Source organism: Centropristis striata, chromosome 7 (genome assembly GCF_030273125.1).
Source record: "Centropristis striata isolate RG_2023a ecotype Rhode Island chromosome 7, C.striata_1.0, whole genome shotgun sequence".
Taxonomy (NCBI): Eukaryota; Metazoa; Chordata; class Actinopteri; order Perciformes; family Serranidae; genus Centropristis; species Centropristis striata.
In genome coordinates, this window is record NC_081523.1 from 28,758,479 (window position 1) to 28,772,416 (window position 13,938).

Here is a 13,938-nt window from a genome sequence, read left to right on the forward strand (position 1 = left end):
CATGGGCGAACTCGAACACAAGACCAGTCCCCTAATTAAAAATTCTCATATTCTTAGCTCTAAAGTTACTAAGAAGTTATTTAGCCTACATGACTTTTTTAAATAAAAATATATAATTCTAAAAACATAAACAACATAGCATGATTGTTGATTCTTTGACTGGAGCACTATCCAGTGCAATTTATGATGCAAACTTCATCAACCAACATCCTTAGGTCTAGCAGAGGCAGAAAATGACATAGGCTTTAGATCTACTGGCTTGCCTCATGCATTCAGCAATTTGCACCACAGTGTTTGCTTATTTGTACTAGGCATTTCCTGTATTAGCTATATGACTAAATGCAATGCCATCCAAATGAATGCATGAATACACATGTGAATTAGCCATTATCTATTTCTTTTGAGCCTGGGTCAAGTAATCAAATAGTTCCTTGAATAAATCCAATATATTTATTGATGCGCAACCATTTATAATGATATAACTGAATGTATTTCCATCTTGTTTGGAGCCTCATATCATGAAATATGCCTATGTTTTTCAAATTGTGTCTAAGGACAGGGTTAAGTCTAGGACAGTTTAATGTGGCTGTGTGCTTCCATATGAAACATCCCCTATTTGTTTGCTGAGATTATGATTATTAGTATTATTAATATTATTTAATACAAAATCCAAATGTACTTGTTTGTGTTTGTTGGTTGATTCCATAATATCTTGTCAAAAAGCTACTTCATTTGGGCCTTCAAAATCAGAACAAACATTTACATTTTGTTTGGTAAATGCAATACCGGATTAACAGCACAGATATAAACTGACCAAGCAGAGACTTGTGTGAGAGCTTTATGGTAAGGGCCTCCTCACACAGCTGGATGCAAAAGCAGCCTTTCAGTAGCATGTAAGGCAGAATTTCTTCAGACAGAATATCCCAAATCAATCATTTTAGATGTTCCCATTATTCTCCTTTAGTCCAAAATAGTATAGGATAAATCATTAAAAAAACACAGGGACGATCATTTCTTCTGATCTGCTATAATGAGATTCTTGAGAGAGCCATCTTGTAAGTTATATGTCTTTAAAAGAGCACCAAATCTCTGAGACTCAATTGCTATTTCTGATTTTACCATATCTGAACAATAACCTTTGTCAGTGACGTTAAAGATGGTGATAAAAGAAGTGTGGTAGATGCACTCGATGCAGTTCGATTTCATCCACCCACACTGAGGATCTCAGGTAGGCATCCAAGCTATTATCTCATGCACCACTCTGAATGTGACTTGAACTTTTGACAAGCCTATGTGGGTGAAACTAGCAGAATGTTAAATACTTCATTCAATGACTGCAGAATAATGCAGGGGAAGATATGTAAACAAATGATTTCCAAAGAAGCAGGACTATTGGCAACACAGAGTCACTAGAGATGTTCGCTACTGAGAAGGTTCAGCATCTTTTAATTTTGATGGCTGAAGTTAGAATGGCAAACAAAACAAACAAAACAGTTGTTGGAGAAATGGGTGAGGTTGTGTTGTTTTCATACCACCTTATCTGTGGCTGTCTAAGAAAGTGTTATTCTCAATAGTGTCACTAGATGGCATCAAAGTAAGACAGTTTTGAATCCTGCACACTGGCTTTAAGTTACAGAAAATGGAAACATTTTTCAATAAAAGTGTTAATCTAGGCTACCGTTGAGCTTATACTTCTATTTTGATCAAAATGGTTGTGAGTCTTACTAATTTTATTATGTCCTTTCTTATTTGACTGGGGACTGTGATGGAAAATAGCCCTTTCCACTTTGCACATTACATGTGGTTTGCTGTTTCTTCTGTCTGCAAGTGAGCTGCTGAGAGACCCTGTGTTGGATGCTGTCGATAGCACCTTGTGTTTGGGCATGCAAATGTCCTGTTCTAGTTGCTGGTGGCAGTAACCCCAAGGGTATCTGTGGCTGGTATTAGTGATTTGTAGGTGTATAGCCAGTCCTCAATGTCTATATATGTGTGTGTGTGTGTGTGTGTGTGTGTGTGTGTGTGTGTCATATTTTGTTATATTATTATATTTTGTATTTATTTATTTATTTTTTGGGTGGTTGCACTCGAACGATTATTGCATACATAGCCGAGTAATGATGATAGTCTACAGACTACATACATAGACTACGCAATTCAACAATTGTGCTTTTGGCCGACAGTAATAGGCAATTTCAAATAAAAAGGCCAATAGAAATATATCATCTTAACTCAAACCCCTCTGTTAAATCCTGTATAATCTCATTACATTAAGCCACTGCATTATATAATGATGCGCGTATTAATGCAGTCCTTGTATCTGTGCAACGTTTGCTGGCAGGCTCAAAAACTGGCATTGGCACTTGTGGTGGCACCCGCAGCTGCACGTTAGCTGCAGGATGCCACTGTTGAAAAGTAGGGCGCAGCTCTTTGACCACAAGAGAAAGCACTGTACCACATCCGACAGGTTTAGTGATTTTGTCCGTTGCATATTATATTTACTGTAATAATTGTAACATTATCATATGCATTTGGAAAATAATTTATTATTGGAATGTTATTTTTTTAATCTAATACCGTTGTGAGCGGACGCGCCGTTGTCTGACAAGCCTTTTTTTGTTTTGTTTTTCCAGATGTGTGTGCGCTGTCTGTTTCTAGTCGGACAGATAAGGGACGGACACCAAACAGCCACGTAGTAAAAGGCGAAGCTCGCGAAAGGGTGAGCATTTGTTGTCTTTTGTTACATTTATCGAAATTGTCATTTTAAAATTTACACATGGGGTTTTGTAAAATACTTTCGCGACAAAGGGTAATTCGTTGATTTATTAAAAATACTTGAGAAACCACTTCTATGCGCTGGCGCTGGCGATACTAGCTAGCAAGTTAGCACATTTAGCTTGACAGGTTCCGCCGTAAACACATATAGTTAGCTAGCTAGCTGTCTCGCTAGCTGTCTCGCATTAAGTCTGTCGTTCTTGTCATTAGTCGCCGGTAGAGTTTTACTAAATCCAGTCAACACAAGAGGACATTATAAAAACCTTTGCGTGTGCGTTAATCAATGACTGTTTCATTCCCATGTCTTCTGAACTGGTGACTTAAGGTTAAACCGTGCTGTTAAACCTAGAGACTAGCTAAGTAAGTCAGCTAACTACTGCTAGAGAGCTAACTTGGAGTCAGGGGTTGTCATTACGTGCTATAACATACGGTGATCATAGCATATACCTTTAAAGATGAAGATAAAGATTGCTGCATACATTCCGCTGTCAATAAAGAGATGACCTAATGCCATACTCCAAATCCACGAATGCAAACCGGGCCTTGCATGTAGACCAATGTACAGTTCATAAACATTGCTTGCATTTTTCTTAATTGACTGTGCAAATTTGACAAACATGCATCAGAAGCAGCAGCTCTCACAATAAAACGGGTATTCCCCCAAAATCTTAAACACATTAACCTGAAGTATGCCAGTTGAAACTCTTGGATTTAAATGTCTGTATGCTTGTCGATACGGAATATATCTGATTTATCAGCAGCTTCTACAGATTTCTGCATAGATTCCATTACGTCTGCGCTAACTGAGCCATAGCTGAGAAAAGGGAAACGTCAAACTGTCAGTTTTGGTCTGTCATCATTGTTAACGGCGTTTGTCGCATCTGTTTCACTCTCAAAGTAAAGGAATCCAATGTTAGTTGCTAGTTAATCTATATTTAACGCGAAACAATCCACTTAACTACCAAGCCAGTCTGTTAGCCATTGACTCTAGCTTATGTTTAAATTAAAGCAGGCTGTGTTGTTACATAACATCATTAGTGTCTAAAACAGAACACCTCTGAGGAGACACAACTTCTTCTGTGATATATATTGATGTTTAGAATGTGTTATATTTTCCAAACGTTGACTTCAAATTATAAGCTACATGTTAACTGAATGTTTTCTCTCTTTAGTGCTGTCTGTGTTCAGAAGTGTTCCTGGACACTGACATGCTCCCAGCTGGCCTGCCTCCTAAGAAGATGGTTTTGTGAGAATTTATTTTCAAAGGGACTCCAGCAGTATTGTGACTGTTCAGTTTCTTGATGGAAATGGATACTATCCAGTCAGATGCAGCTCAAATGGATGGTAATGCTTTTCAAGAAGACCATGTCATAAAAAAAGTGGAAGGTGAAACCCAATTGAAGCAACAAGGGCTGGACAACACTAAAAACACAAAAGGGGATATTCATAATGGTGAGTACCGATATTGTCTCGTCAGGATTAAAATGGTTTTATTTAGTGTATAAATATGTTCTGAAACTATCTCTCAATATCACCCTCCCTTCACTGCCACTGAGTGAACCAAAGGTGGCACCTATGACTCCCCAGAGCTGTGAAAACTAACTAAACTAATACATATCTCTAAAAAACAAAGCCCATCTAAATATGCACAGACTCCAATGCAAAAATGTGTCTTTCTGACCCGTGTGTATATATAGCCCACAATCAAATTTTAAAAACTAGAAATCAGCTTTGTTATATATTCCAAATGGAATGACCGTTGTTATGCAGCATTAAGCTTGTTTTCAACTCTCTGATCTGAATTTTTTTCCCCTTTAGGCATATTACTGGTAACACTTGTATCCTGCCATGCATGACCTGTTTTGGTGGCAGCTACAACCCTGAGGCTTTCGACTGCTCCATGTTACATGGCTTTTTGAACTGATGTGTTAAATAGCCGAACTGAATTCTAATTAGTCATCTTCAGGGGGCTAATATGCTTTTCTTCTACGATGGTTAAATATCATTTTGAGCCTTAAATACTTCTAAATTGATGGAAAATGAGCTAGAGATTTAAAAAAAAAAAAGGTAAAAATGAATGCAACAAAAAGAGACATCTGGACTGCGAGGGTGTGGTTTTATCAGATTTGTTTTTACTGTGGTCTAGCAACATAAGCAAACATCATCAGATTTTGATCAAACTGTTGCTAAATGCGAAATTATGACTGATACACAGACATATTTGACACCATTTTTTTCCAGCTTAGGCCTTTCCATTTCAAACCAGTGAGCATAGACACACCAGCACAGACAGAGAGTTTCAAATAAAACAACCAAAACTGTTTTGCAGAAAATGACATGAACTTGTTTGACTATATCCTCTATAGTTTGAAGCTCAACAAAGTTTTCAGGGACATTAAATGTGTTTGTCCTGCATGATGAGCTGTAGTTGTGCTCCTTGAGACAATAGAAGATGCCGCTAAAGCGATGCATCAGTAGCCACATGCTACAAAAATGTTTCCAGCCACCATTTTTACTTAAGCTTTTGTAGTTTGACAGACTTGCTCAGCCGGTTTGCCAAGTGGAATGAGTTGCACTCTGCAGTCTAGTTCTTAAGAACTTATCATGACTAATTGTCACACTCCTCGGGGCTTCTCTTCCCCCTTCTCTTTCAGGTCCTGTCAGTTCAGATGTGATGCCAAATGGAAACGGACTGGCAGAGGACTTAGGTGCTGCAGGGAACACCCATATAAATGGGTCCCTGTCTCCGACAGCCCCTCCCCAGAGCACCAGCTCCCCTGTCATCTCCCAGACCCAAGAGTCCTCCCCAGGTTTGGCTGCTTTTCCAACCATGATGCTAGAGAAGTCTGAGGGAGCTAGTGCTGAGATCACGGTTCACAAGGGTGATTCATTGCAGTCGCTCAGACTCAGTATGCCTATGCAGGAGACTCAATTGTGTAAGCATAAACTTATGTGGAGTGAATGCCCCCTCTATACCCCCGTGTATTTTAACCTCATTTTGCTGTGGGATGTTTTGCTTTTTTGGCTCATATACACATCCGTTTTAACTCCCTTGTCTGTGTGTTATCTGAACAGAAGGATCAGTGGGACTTTGTTTTCGTTGTTATAGTCCACCCCCTTTCTGCAACTCACATAGACATTTGATTGCTTGATTAAAATTTGGTGTGGGTGCATCTTTTGGATTACATTTGGGACTAATGGCTGCGTTTTGGAACTAATCCTTCAATGTTGTGTTTTTGATGGTATTTTAAAGCCAGGCACAGTTGCCTTGTTCGCAGTTTCTGAAATGTAATATTCTAGGATTGGCACAAACTGTGGTGATTTTGTTTGGCTTCACATTATAACTCCCCAACAGAATATATGTAGAAGCACATGTAGAAAAGTATAGCATCTCTTTTCATGGCAAAAAAACAGGACTGATCCACTGAACATATGTTTAATGCATTGATAAAAGTCTTCATTTAATCATTACTATATTGGCAATACTAGCAGCATAGCTGTTGCAGTCATGACCGAGTTAACGTTTTTCATATGCACATACAGTAAAAAAGCAAATGGAGACACTGATACAGCATATGATCATATATTTAAATATATGAGTGCAATGTGTAGTATAACAACCATACTCTGCCTGTCGTAAAAATCTGTGATTCCTATCAAATAAAATAGAGAATATAGTCACTGTTGCTACTAAAACCATGTTTCCTGCCCAGTGATTAACATGGGAAACTCCAATTTGAATAATTTGTTTAGTGCATGATTCCAGGCTGCTTCACTCAAAATGAGCAACCAACATTATACAAGCAATTACACTGAATCAGTAATGCAGCATACAGCTCATCACTAAGATTAGACTTTTACAGCCTACTTACAGGTAAATAAAACCTCTCTGTAAATGGAGCTATAGTGTAGTTGTGCAGTATGTGATGATATGGAACATTACCCTTTTTGGTCTAACATACTTTCCCTTTAGCTAACCAGAAGCCATCGATGGAGATGGAGAATGAGGAGAAGATTCGTCTGGAGGCCCGCAGGCGTCTGGAGGAGCAACTTAAACAGTACAGAGTGCAGAGACATAAGGAGAGGGTGAGTGAATGGAGTAGCTGTCAGGTTATGGACAGCACCTGCTCTTCTTCTTTTTACCCTCAAGGTCCCCATGTTTCCAAAACCAGTTTCGACAGCTTCTGCATTATCTTAATGTGATATTTCTATATTATTATTATGCTGTATATTCTCAGCTAAAGTTGGCTGCTAAACGACTATTAAAGTTATTTTGTTAAAGAAATGTGTTTGTTTGTGTTTTTGTTCTTTTTAGTTTCTGTCATTGCTATAATTTTACACATGAACTGTGTGTTTCAAGCTGAGCAATGTTGTGTCAGATTTGATCAAGATGGCAGTACTATGATGGTTTATTTCTTTCTCTTAATAGTCTCACCGCTCCACCCCCAAGATCAGGCCATTCAGCACCCTGGATCCAGAGCTCATGCTGCATCCTGAGGCTCTGCCCAGGGCCAACACTCTTGCCATGACCACAGAGTATTCTTTTCTAAGGACCAGTGTCCCCCGTGGTCCTAAACTGGGTAGCCTGGGAATTCCCCCTTCAAAGGAGAGAAAGTCCAGATCTCCAAGACCAAGCAAGATCCACTCCTTGGCTGACTACAAGTCTCCTGAGAATGATGGTGCAGGTGGAGGAGGAGGAGGTGGAGGAGGAGGGGGAGGTGGAGGAGTAGGAACAGCAGACAACACCATGAGTTCCCTCCAGTCCACCATTAGCTCAGTGTCCACTTTGTCTGAGATCAGTGTGATGTCAGAGAGCAGCACCTGTGAGACAGAGGTGCAGCCTGGTGCTTCGCTCCAAATCGGGGACAATGTGTCAGAAATTGATGGCAGCGAATCAGGAATAAGGCAGGGGAATGACGGCAACGACAGTGACAGCTCGTCTTACAGCAGTGTGTCTACAAGGGGGACATACGGGATGCTCTCCGCAGCAGTGGAAAGGCAGCGGGGACCCTACACGGTGGAGGGGAGGGAGATTGCCCCTGAGGCCATGGGTCAGTTTCCCTCTCTGCAGGAGGTGCTGCAGGCGGCCAGTGAAGAGCAGCACCTGCTTGAGCTGGAGCAGGAGAGGGAAGGGACAGCAGAGCCTCGCAGCCGCAGGGACAGTTTCTCCAGCAGGTATTTGTCAACATCAGATAGGACTACATATTGCAAATAATGACTACAATCAACAATTTTAGACCTTAACATTGTGTTTACAGCCAAATTTAAACCAATATTACACTGACTTCATGCTGGAAAAATTGCAGTTCCTCACATTGATTGGTGGAACTACCAAATGTTTGTCAATTTTGTTTGCTTCTGTAAATAAAACAACTAATTAAACATTCAAAAATGTCAGCTGTTAGTAATAACAACCTAATCATTTGAGCACTAAAGTGGTTTGAATTAATTTGTTTCAGTGTTTCTTTGGAGAGTTCAGTGATGGGGCATGATGAAATGCTGCAGGTGTTGAAAGAGAAAATGAGACTGGAGGGTCAGCTGGAATCTTTGTCATCTGAGGCAAATCAGGTAATATATAACATATTCATTTCTATACCTATATTCTCAGGTCCTTCTGCCCAAACCCCCCTCCATACATAATCTGTACAGCAGTGGACAAAATAACAAAATAATCCACAAAAATAATCAAATACAGTATCATTACACACTACACCCTATAAACATGCCTTTCAAAGTATTTCAAAGTTATATAGTATTTCATAAATGGCAGTGCAACATGGTGGGCTTCATGATGACGACCTTCTTCCTATGTAGATATGATGAGGTATTTCTATAAGGTCTAACAAAAATACAACTTATTCTTAGTCTCAGGTGATAATGCACTACTGGAAACATATTCCCTTTATGCCAATAGATTCCCCTAAATTCTACACACTGCTTCTTTTATAGCTGTTAATTTACCCGCCCAGATGACACTATATTGGAAACCCAGAATAAATAGGCATCATCACACTGTCCTTTCCTCCAGGCTCTCAAAGAGAAGACAGAGCTTCAGGCCCAGCTCGCTACAGTGAATGCTCAGCTGCAGGCTAAGAAGGAGGAGGCTCAGGTCAGCCAGGAGAACCAGCGCGCCCTAAAAACAGAGGTTGGAACGATGCGGCAAAACTGCAGCCAGCTAGAGAAGGCCATGGTGGAGCTTCAGGGAAGTCTGGAGAGCAAGAATGCGAGCCTGACTTCTCTAAGCAATGACCTGAAGGTGGCTGAAGACCAATACAATAGGCTGATGGGGAAGGTGGAGGAGATGCAGAGCACTGTAACTGCGAGAGACAATACAGGTGAGTAATGGAGATCTAGAGATCTGAGCGTAACATTAAATGGGCAACATTTTGGCAAGTAATTTTGTGCGACACCCAATGTGGCATTGGTGACTACCGGTTTGCATATCCACACTCATGATTAAATTAGATGTTTTGGTCTTGGACAATTGCAGTCCAGGAGTTACGTCAGCAGATGGCTGGTCTTCAGAGCCAGCTTCAACAGGTCCAGCTGGAGCGCAGCACCCTGCAGAGCCGAATGAAGACCTCCCAGGCTGAAATTGACTCACTTCAGCAGCTCAGACAGTGGTACCAGCAGCAGCTAGCACTGGCCCAGGAGGCGAGAGTACGGCTGCAAAGCGAAATGGCTAACATGCAGGTAAAGTTAATGCTAATACAGTTGTTGTTTTTTTCATGAAGGCTTGACATTTGTCAGACAAGAGGTGACACTTTGTTGTTTTTATCTCTCCCAGGCTGGACAGATGACTCAGATTGGTGTTCTGGAACATCTGAAGCTGGAGAATGTGACTCTGTCCCACCAACTCACTGAGACCCAACACCGCTCCATCAAAGATAAAGAGCGTATTGCTGTTCAGCTGCAGAGCATTGAGGTATACTCTGCAACATCCCTTTCTGAATATGCCATCATCATATTTGTTAGGAAACAAACCATACCTGGAGGTCATTATTCAATCTTAATAAAAACAGGCCTTTTTTTTAAATTGGCAGGAAAAAATGTTATAATGCTGTTGGTTTTTTTTATCAGTCATGCATATCATGTAAAACCCTTATCTGTCTGTTACTTAGACTGACATGCTGACCCAGGAAGCTGCTTATAAGCAGATCCAGGATGCAAAGACAATGGTGGAAGATGATCTGCAGCACAAACTGGAGGAGTTTGAGGATGAGCGAGAACGCTTAATAAAACTGGCCAACACAGCCAGCACCCTGGAAAGGGAACTAGAGCAGGTAGTCAAGTCATATGTTTACCACCTTGTATGTGTAAAACATAAAACAAAGTATATACAATTTGTACTGTATTCTGCTCTAAACTGCTTTTCACACGCTAACTCTATATAGGCCAAGTTGGTCCTTTCCCAGAAGGACTTGCAGCTCCAGTCACTCGAGAAAGAGCATCTGGAGCTGATGCGCCAGCTGACAACCACTCAGGAGAACCTGCACACCAAAGAGCAGTCCATCAACCAGCTAGAAGCCCGCTACCTGGAGCTGGAGGCCCAGCTGGCTGAGCTGCAGACGGAGAGCGGCATCAAGGACGACAACATCCAGTACCTCCAGAACGAGAAGATTGTCCTGGAGGTAGCGCTGCAGGCAGCCAGAGCAGACAAGAGCCAACTTGATGAGGGTGCTGAACGGCTTGGAGAGGATGTCTTGGTGGCTTCAGATGTCTTGGATCAGCTCAGACAGGAAGTCCAGATCAAAGCCAGTCAGGTATGATTGTACAAAACAACAATGCATGGCATGGAGAAATCGCTGAACTGCTAGTGACATGGTTGGACATGACCTTGTATTTTTTAGGTATCTTTCCACCATGATGTCGTAAATTATGAATCCTTTTTTGTTTTGTTATAGATTGAAACTCTTCAACAAGAAAATGGCTCCCTGAAGAAACAAGCGCAAAAACTGAAGGATCAGTTTCAACAACAAAAGGTAGGTAATCTCCCTTGCTCTTGCACGGTACATTTAATCATGTACAGCTCTCTCTACTTGGTTAAAGTTTATCAAAGCCAGTGTAGATTATTTCTTTATTTCTAAAATCTCCCAGCTGGCTAAGGCTGATGCTGATGATGTCGTGGGAGGATGTATTGTAGCGCCAGATGGCTGTCATCTCTGTCAGAGTGCTGGTTGACACGCCTCAGTGGATTGAGCGGTGGTGGAGGCTGCTTATTTTGCATCGACAGGCTGTCATAAAGAGGGTGGAGATTATTGACAGAATGACAGAAATGGGAATTGTTTTGTATTTTTTTCAAGACTTGAGTTTTTATAGAACTTTCAGACTCATACACTAACATCCATCTTGGTCCATCAAAATGCACTGGAACTGCTTCCAGCAATCTATGAAAAGCAAACCATTGTACCCTCTGGTGCTAAGAGGGAAAGAAGAAAAATCTGGCCACATGATCAACAAACTAACATGTCTCTTCACTGCATCTGAAGGATGAATAGGGAGTCAGTGATGTGTGAGGTACTGTAGCATGACTGATAAACTAATTTTTATAGCTGTACAGGATAATGGGGAAAAAAGTATAATGACATATTTACTCTGTCCATTTTTGGTTAGAAAAAATGTCAGAAAATTCAATCTAGTCAATTTGTGCTCAAACAAACATCCTTAAAAGCACAAAGAAACAAAAAGCTTTGGACTGACAGCTACTCAGGTGTCTCAAATGTTGTTGTTTTTTCTTTCTTTTCTGCATTGACAAGTTCACTCTTTTTTTTTTCTTTTTAAATCATTTGATATGTTTTTGTCCTACATAATACAGCTGCACATGGCACACCTGTACACACCTGTACAGCTGTACTCTGTATATGTACAGCTATACCTGTAATATATTTGTAAGCTCTTCATTAACAAAAGCAACTTGGATCATAGTTTTTTCTGGGTGGTTTCCCGTAATGTTTAGTAAAAATGTCCTGCACCTTTAATATAATGTGTAAGAAATAACTTCAAAAATAATGACTTATTTTCTTTAAAATATTGTGAAACTTTCTTAAAATTTATATTGCAAAACTAGATACAAAAGATAATGACTTGGTGTCTTAAAATAATGTGAAACCTAAAAATAATTACTCATCTTGAAATAGTGACTTTGTATTTCAAAATCATGACCTAATATCGCAAAATAATGACTTGGTATTGCAAAATAATGGCAATTGATATTTGATGTAGCTCAAATTAATGGTATAGTGTTATCAAAATGAGTTGGTGTCTATTGCAAACATTTCTCATTATTTTGAGATACTAAGTCATTATTTTTCACAAAGTTTGTCATAATTACTTTTTTCATCACAAAGGCTTTTACTTGCTGAAATAGCCCTCCATATCAGTAGAATTCTGTATATATAGACTTCATTTTTTAAAATTTTGCCAGAACCATGTGAAATTTATCTCCCTCAAGTCTCAAGATGATGCAGTGTGGGATGCAAATCCTGTTGCAGTCCTCTCTCCTGCACTGTATTTACAGTATGTTGGGGAAAGTAGTTTAACAGCCAAGACAAATATGAGCAGGAAAGAAGAGAATGCTCACCCCATTAATCAGACACATGATTATTGACTTAACAGGTGATGGTGGAAGCCTACCGTCGGGACGCAAGCTCCAAAGACCAGTTGATCAGTGAGCTCAAATCCACCAAAAAGCGTCTGTTGGCGGAGGTGAAGGACCTGAAGCAGGAGGTGCTGGGTGTTCAGGGGGAGAAGCAGAAGGCAGAGCTGGAGCAGGCCCGGCTGCAGAAGGAGGTGGTGAGAGTTCAGGAGCAGATGAACAACATGGAGGCCCATCTGCAAGATATTCAGAAAGAAAGGGATCAGCTAGAAAGCCAGATCCAGGTAATTACATTATTTGATATTTTATTATCAAGTACTTTAACAGTAAATTAAGGTTATTGTTAATGTTTTGGATGTAGCATAAGCAAGTGTAAGTAAACAGTTATAGTGTTAATTGTGTTGTATTGTTAAGTATATTTTTCTACCACTCCAGTCTTTACAGTTTGATCAGAGCCAGCTAGCAGCAGTGACAGAAGAGAACGAAGGCCTGAGGAAACAGGTGGAGCAGATGGAGGGAGAAGCCAAAAAGTGAGTCATCTCCCACATTAATGACTTGGACCATGGTGCACATCTCTGTTATCAAGTGCTGTTTATAAATATAAATAAAAAGCTTTGCTTATATAATTCCTGATCTCCACATAGACATATGAGTCACTACACATGGTTTGAAAAGAACATCCATCCACATTGTTACGCTCTGTTTGTGTACCAATTATATCTGTAAATTAAAGGTGATTTTCTGTTCATATGTACAGTATAGATGGTCTGCTGTCGGATCCACCTGATTTTCTCATGGACTTTTTTTTTTAACTTCACCTGTTATCTGCATCTAATAGGGCCATCTCAGAGCAGAAGGTGCGCATGAAGCGGCTGGGGACAGATTTGACCAGTGCTCAAAAGGAGATGAAGGCCAAACACAAGGCCTACGAGAACGCTGTGGGCATCCTGAGTAGGAGGCTCCAAGAGGCTCTGACTGACAAGGAGACGGCCGAGGCAGAGCTGGTCAAACTCAAGGCCCAGGTGTCAGATGGAGGAAACAGCCAGATCTTACAGGTACCCTATGAACCTGCCAGACCTTTACTGTTCCTTGAAACTGTCGGCAGAGCATTCTAGAGTGTACAGAGCTGTTGTTCTTGCACTGAAAAAAAATCAAAAGATGTTAGTCTTGCCACTGTCAAGCAAGACCATAGACTGTATAAATTAAGGGGATGTACGTCATCCATTGGTTTGTAGACTACGGTTTTGTAGCCTTGACTTTGGCATTTTGGCCTTCACCATCTTCGCTTTTGAAGCCAGAGGTGACCATATTTGGATGAATGGGTGGAGATGGGGGAGAAGGATATTGAGTTATTGGCTAATGCTAGAGCTGCATCAATAATTCATGTTACTGTGATGGTAATTTGGATGCTAATTTTGGATTGGGGATAAACAGGCTTAAAACTAAATTTACTTTAAAATAACAGCTAACACCTTTGCCTGCATTGACGACATTTTTAGGTAAAAAAAAAAAAGTTACAATTTTAGCTGAAAACAAGTGTTCTAAGACGAAAACAAGGACAACAGAAATCA

At 40.3% G+C, this 13,938-nt stretch overlaps 1 protein-coding gene across 1 annotated transcript in view; it reads left to right on the forward strand.

Annotated features, from left to right (window-relative positions):
- Positions 1-2,392: 2,392 nt before the first annotated feature.
- Positions 2,393-13,938, forward strand: part of golga3 (golgin A3) — an 18,056-nt gene continuing 6,510 nt past the window's right edge. The window contains exons 1-16 of the mRNA XM_059337522.1: positions 2,393-2,464; positions 2,631-2,716; positions 3,945-4,224; positions 5,427-5,708; positions 6,746-6,858; positions 7,202-7,947; positions 8,232-8,340; positions 8,801-9,107; positions 9,263-9,465; positions 9,560-9,697; positions 9,894-10,055; positions 10,167-10,535; positions 10,677-10,754; positions 12,388-12,651; positions 12,803-12,897; positions 13,206-13,422. Of these exons, the coding sequence (XP_059193505.1) occupies positions 4,074-4,224; positions 5,427-5,708; positions 6,746-6,858; positions 7,202-7,947; positions 8,232-8,340; positions 8,801-9,107; positions 9,263-9,465; positions 9,560-9,697; positions 9,894-10,055; positions 10,167-10,535; positions 10,677-10,754; positions 12,388-12,651; positions 12,803-12,897; positions 13,206-13,422 (3,234 nt within the window). The 5' untranslated portion in view covers positions 2,393-2,464; positions 2,631-2,716; positions 3,945-4,073. The remainder of the gene's footprint in view (positions 2,465-2,630; positions 2,717-3,944; positions 4,225-5,426; positions 5,709-6,745; positions 6,859-7,201; positions 7,948-8,231; positions 8,341-8,800; positions 9,108-9,262; positions 9,466-9,559; positions 9,698-9,893; positions 10,056-10,166; positions 10,536-10,676; positions 10,755-12,387; positions 12,652-12,802; positions 12,898-13,205; positions 13,423-13,938) is intronic.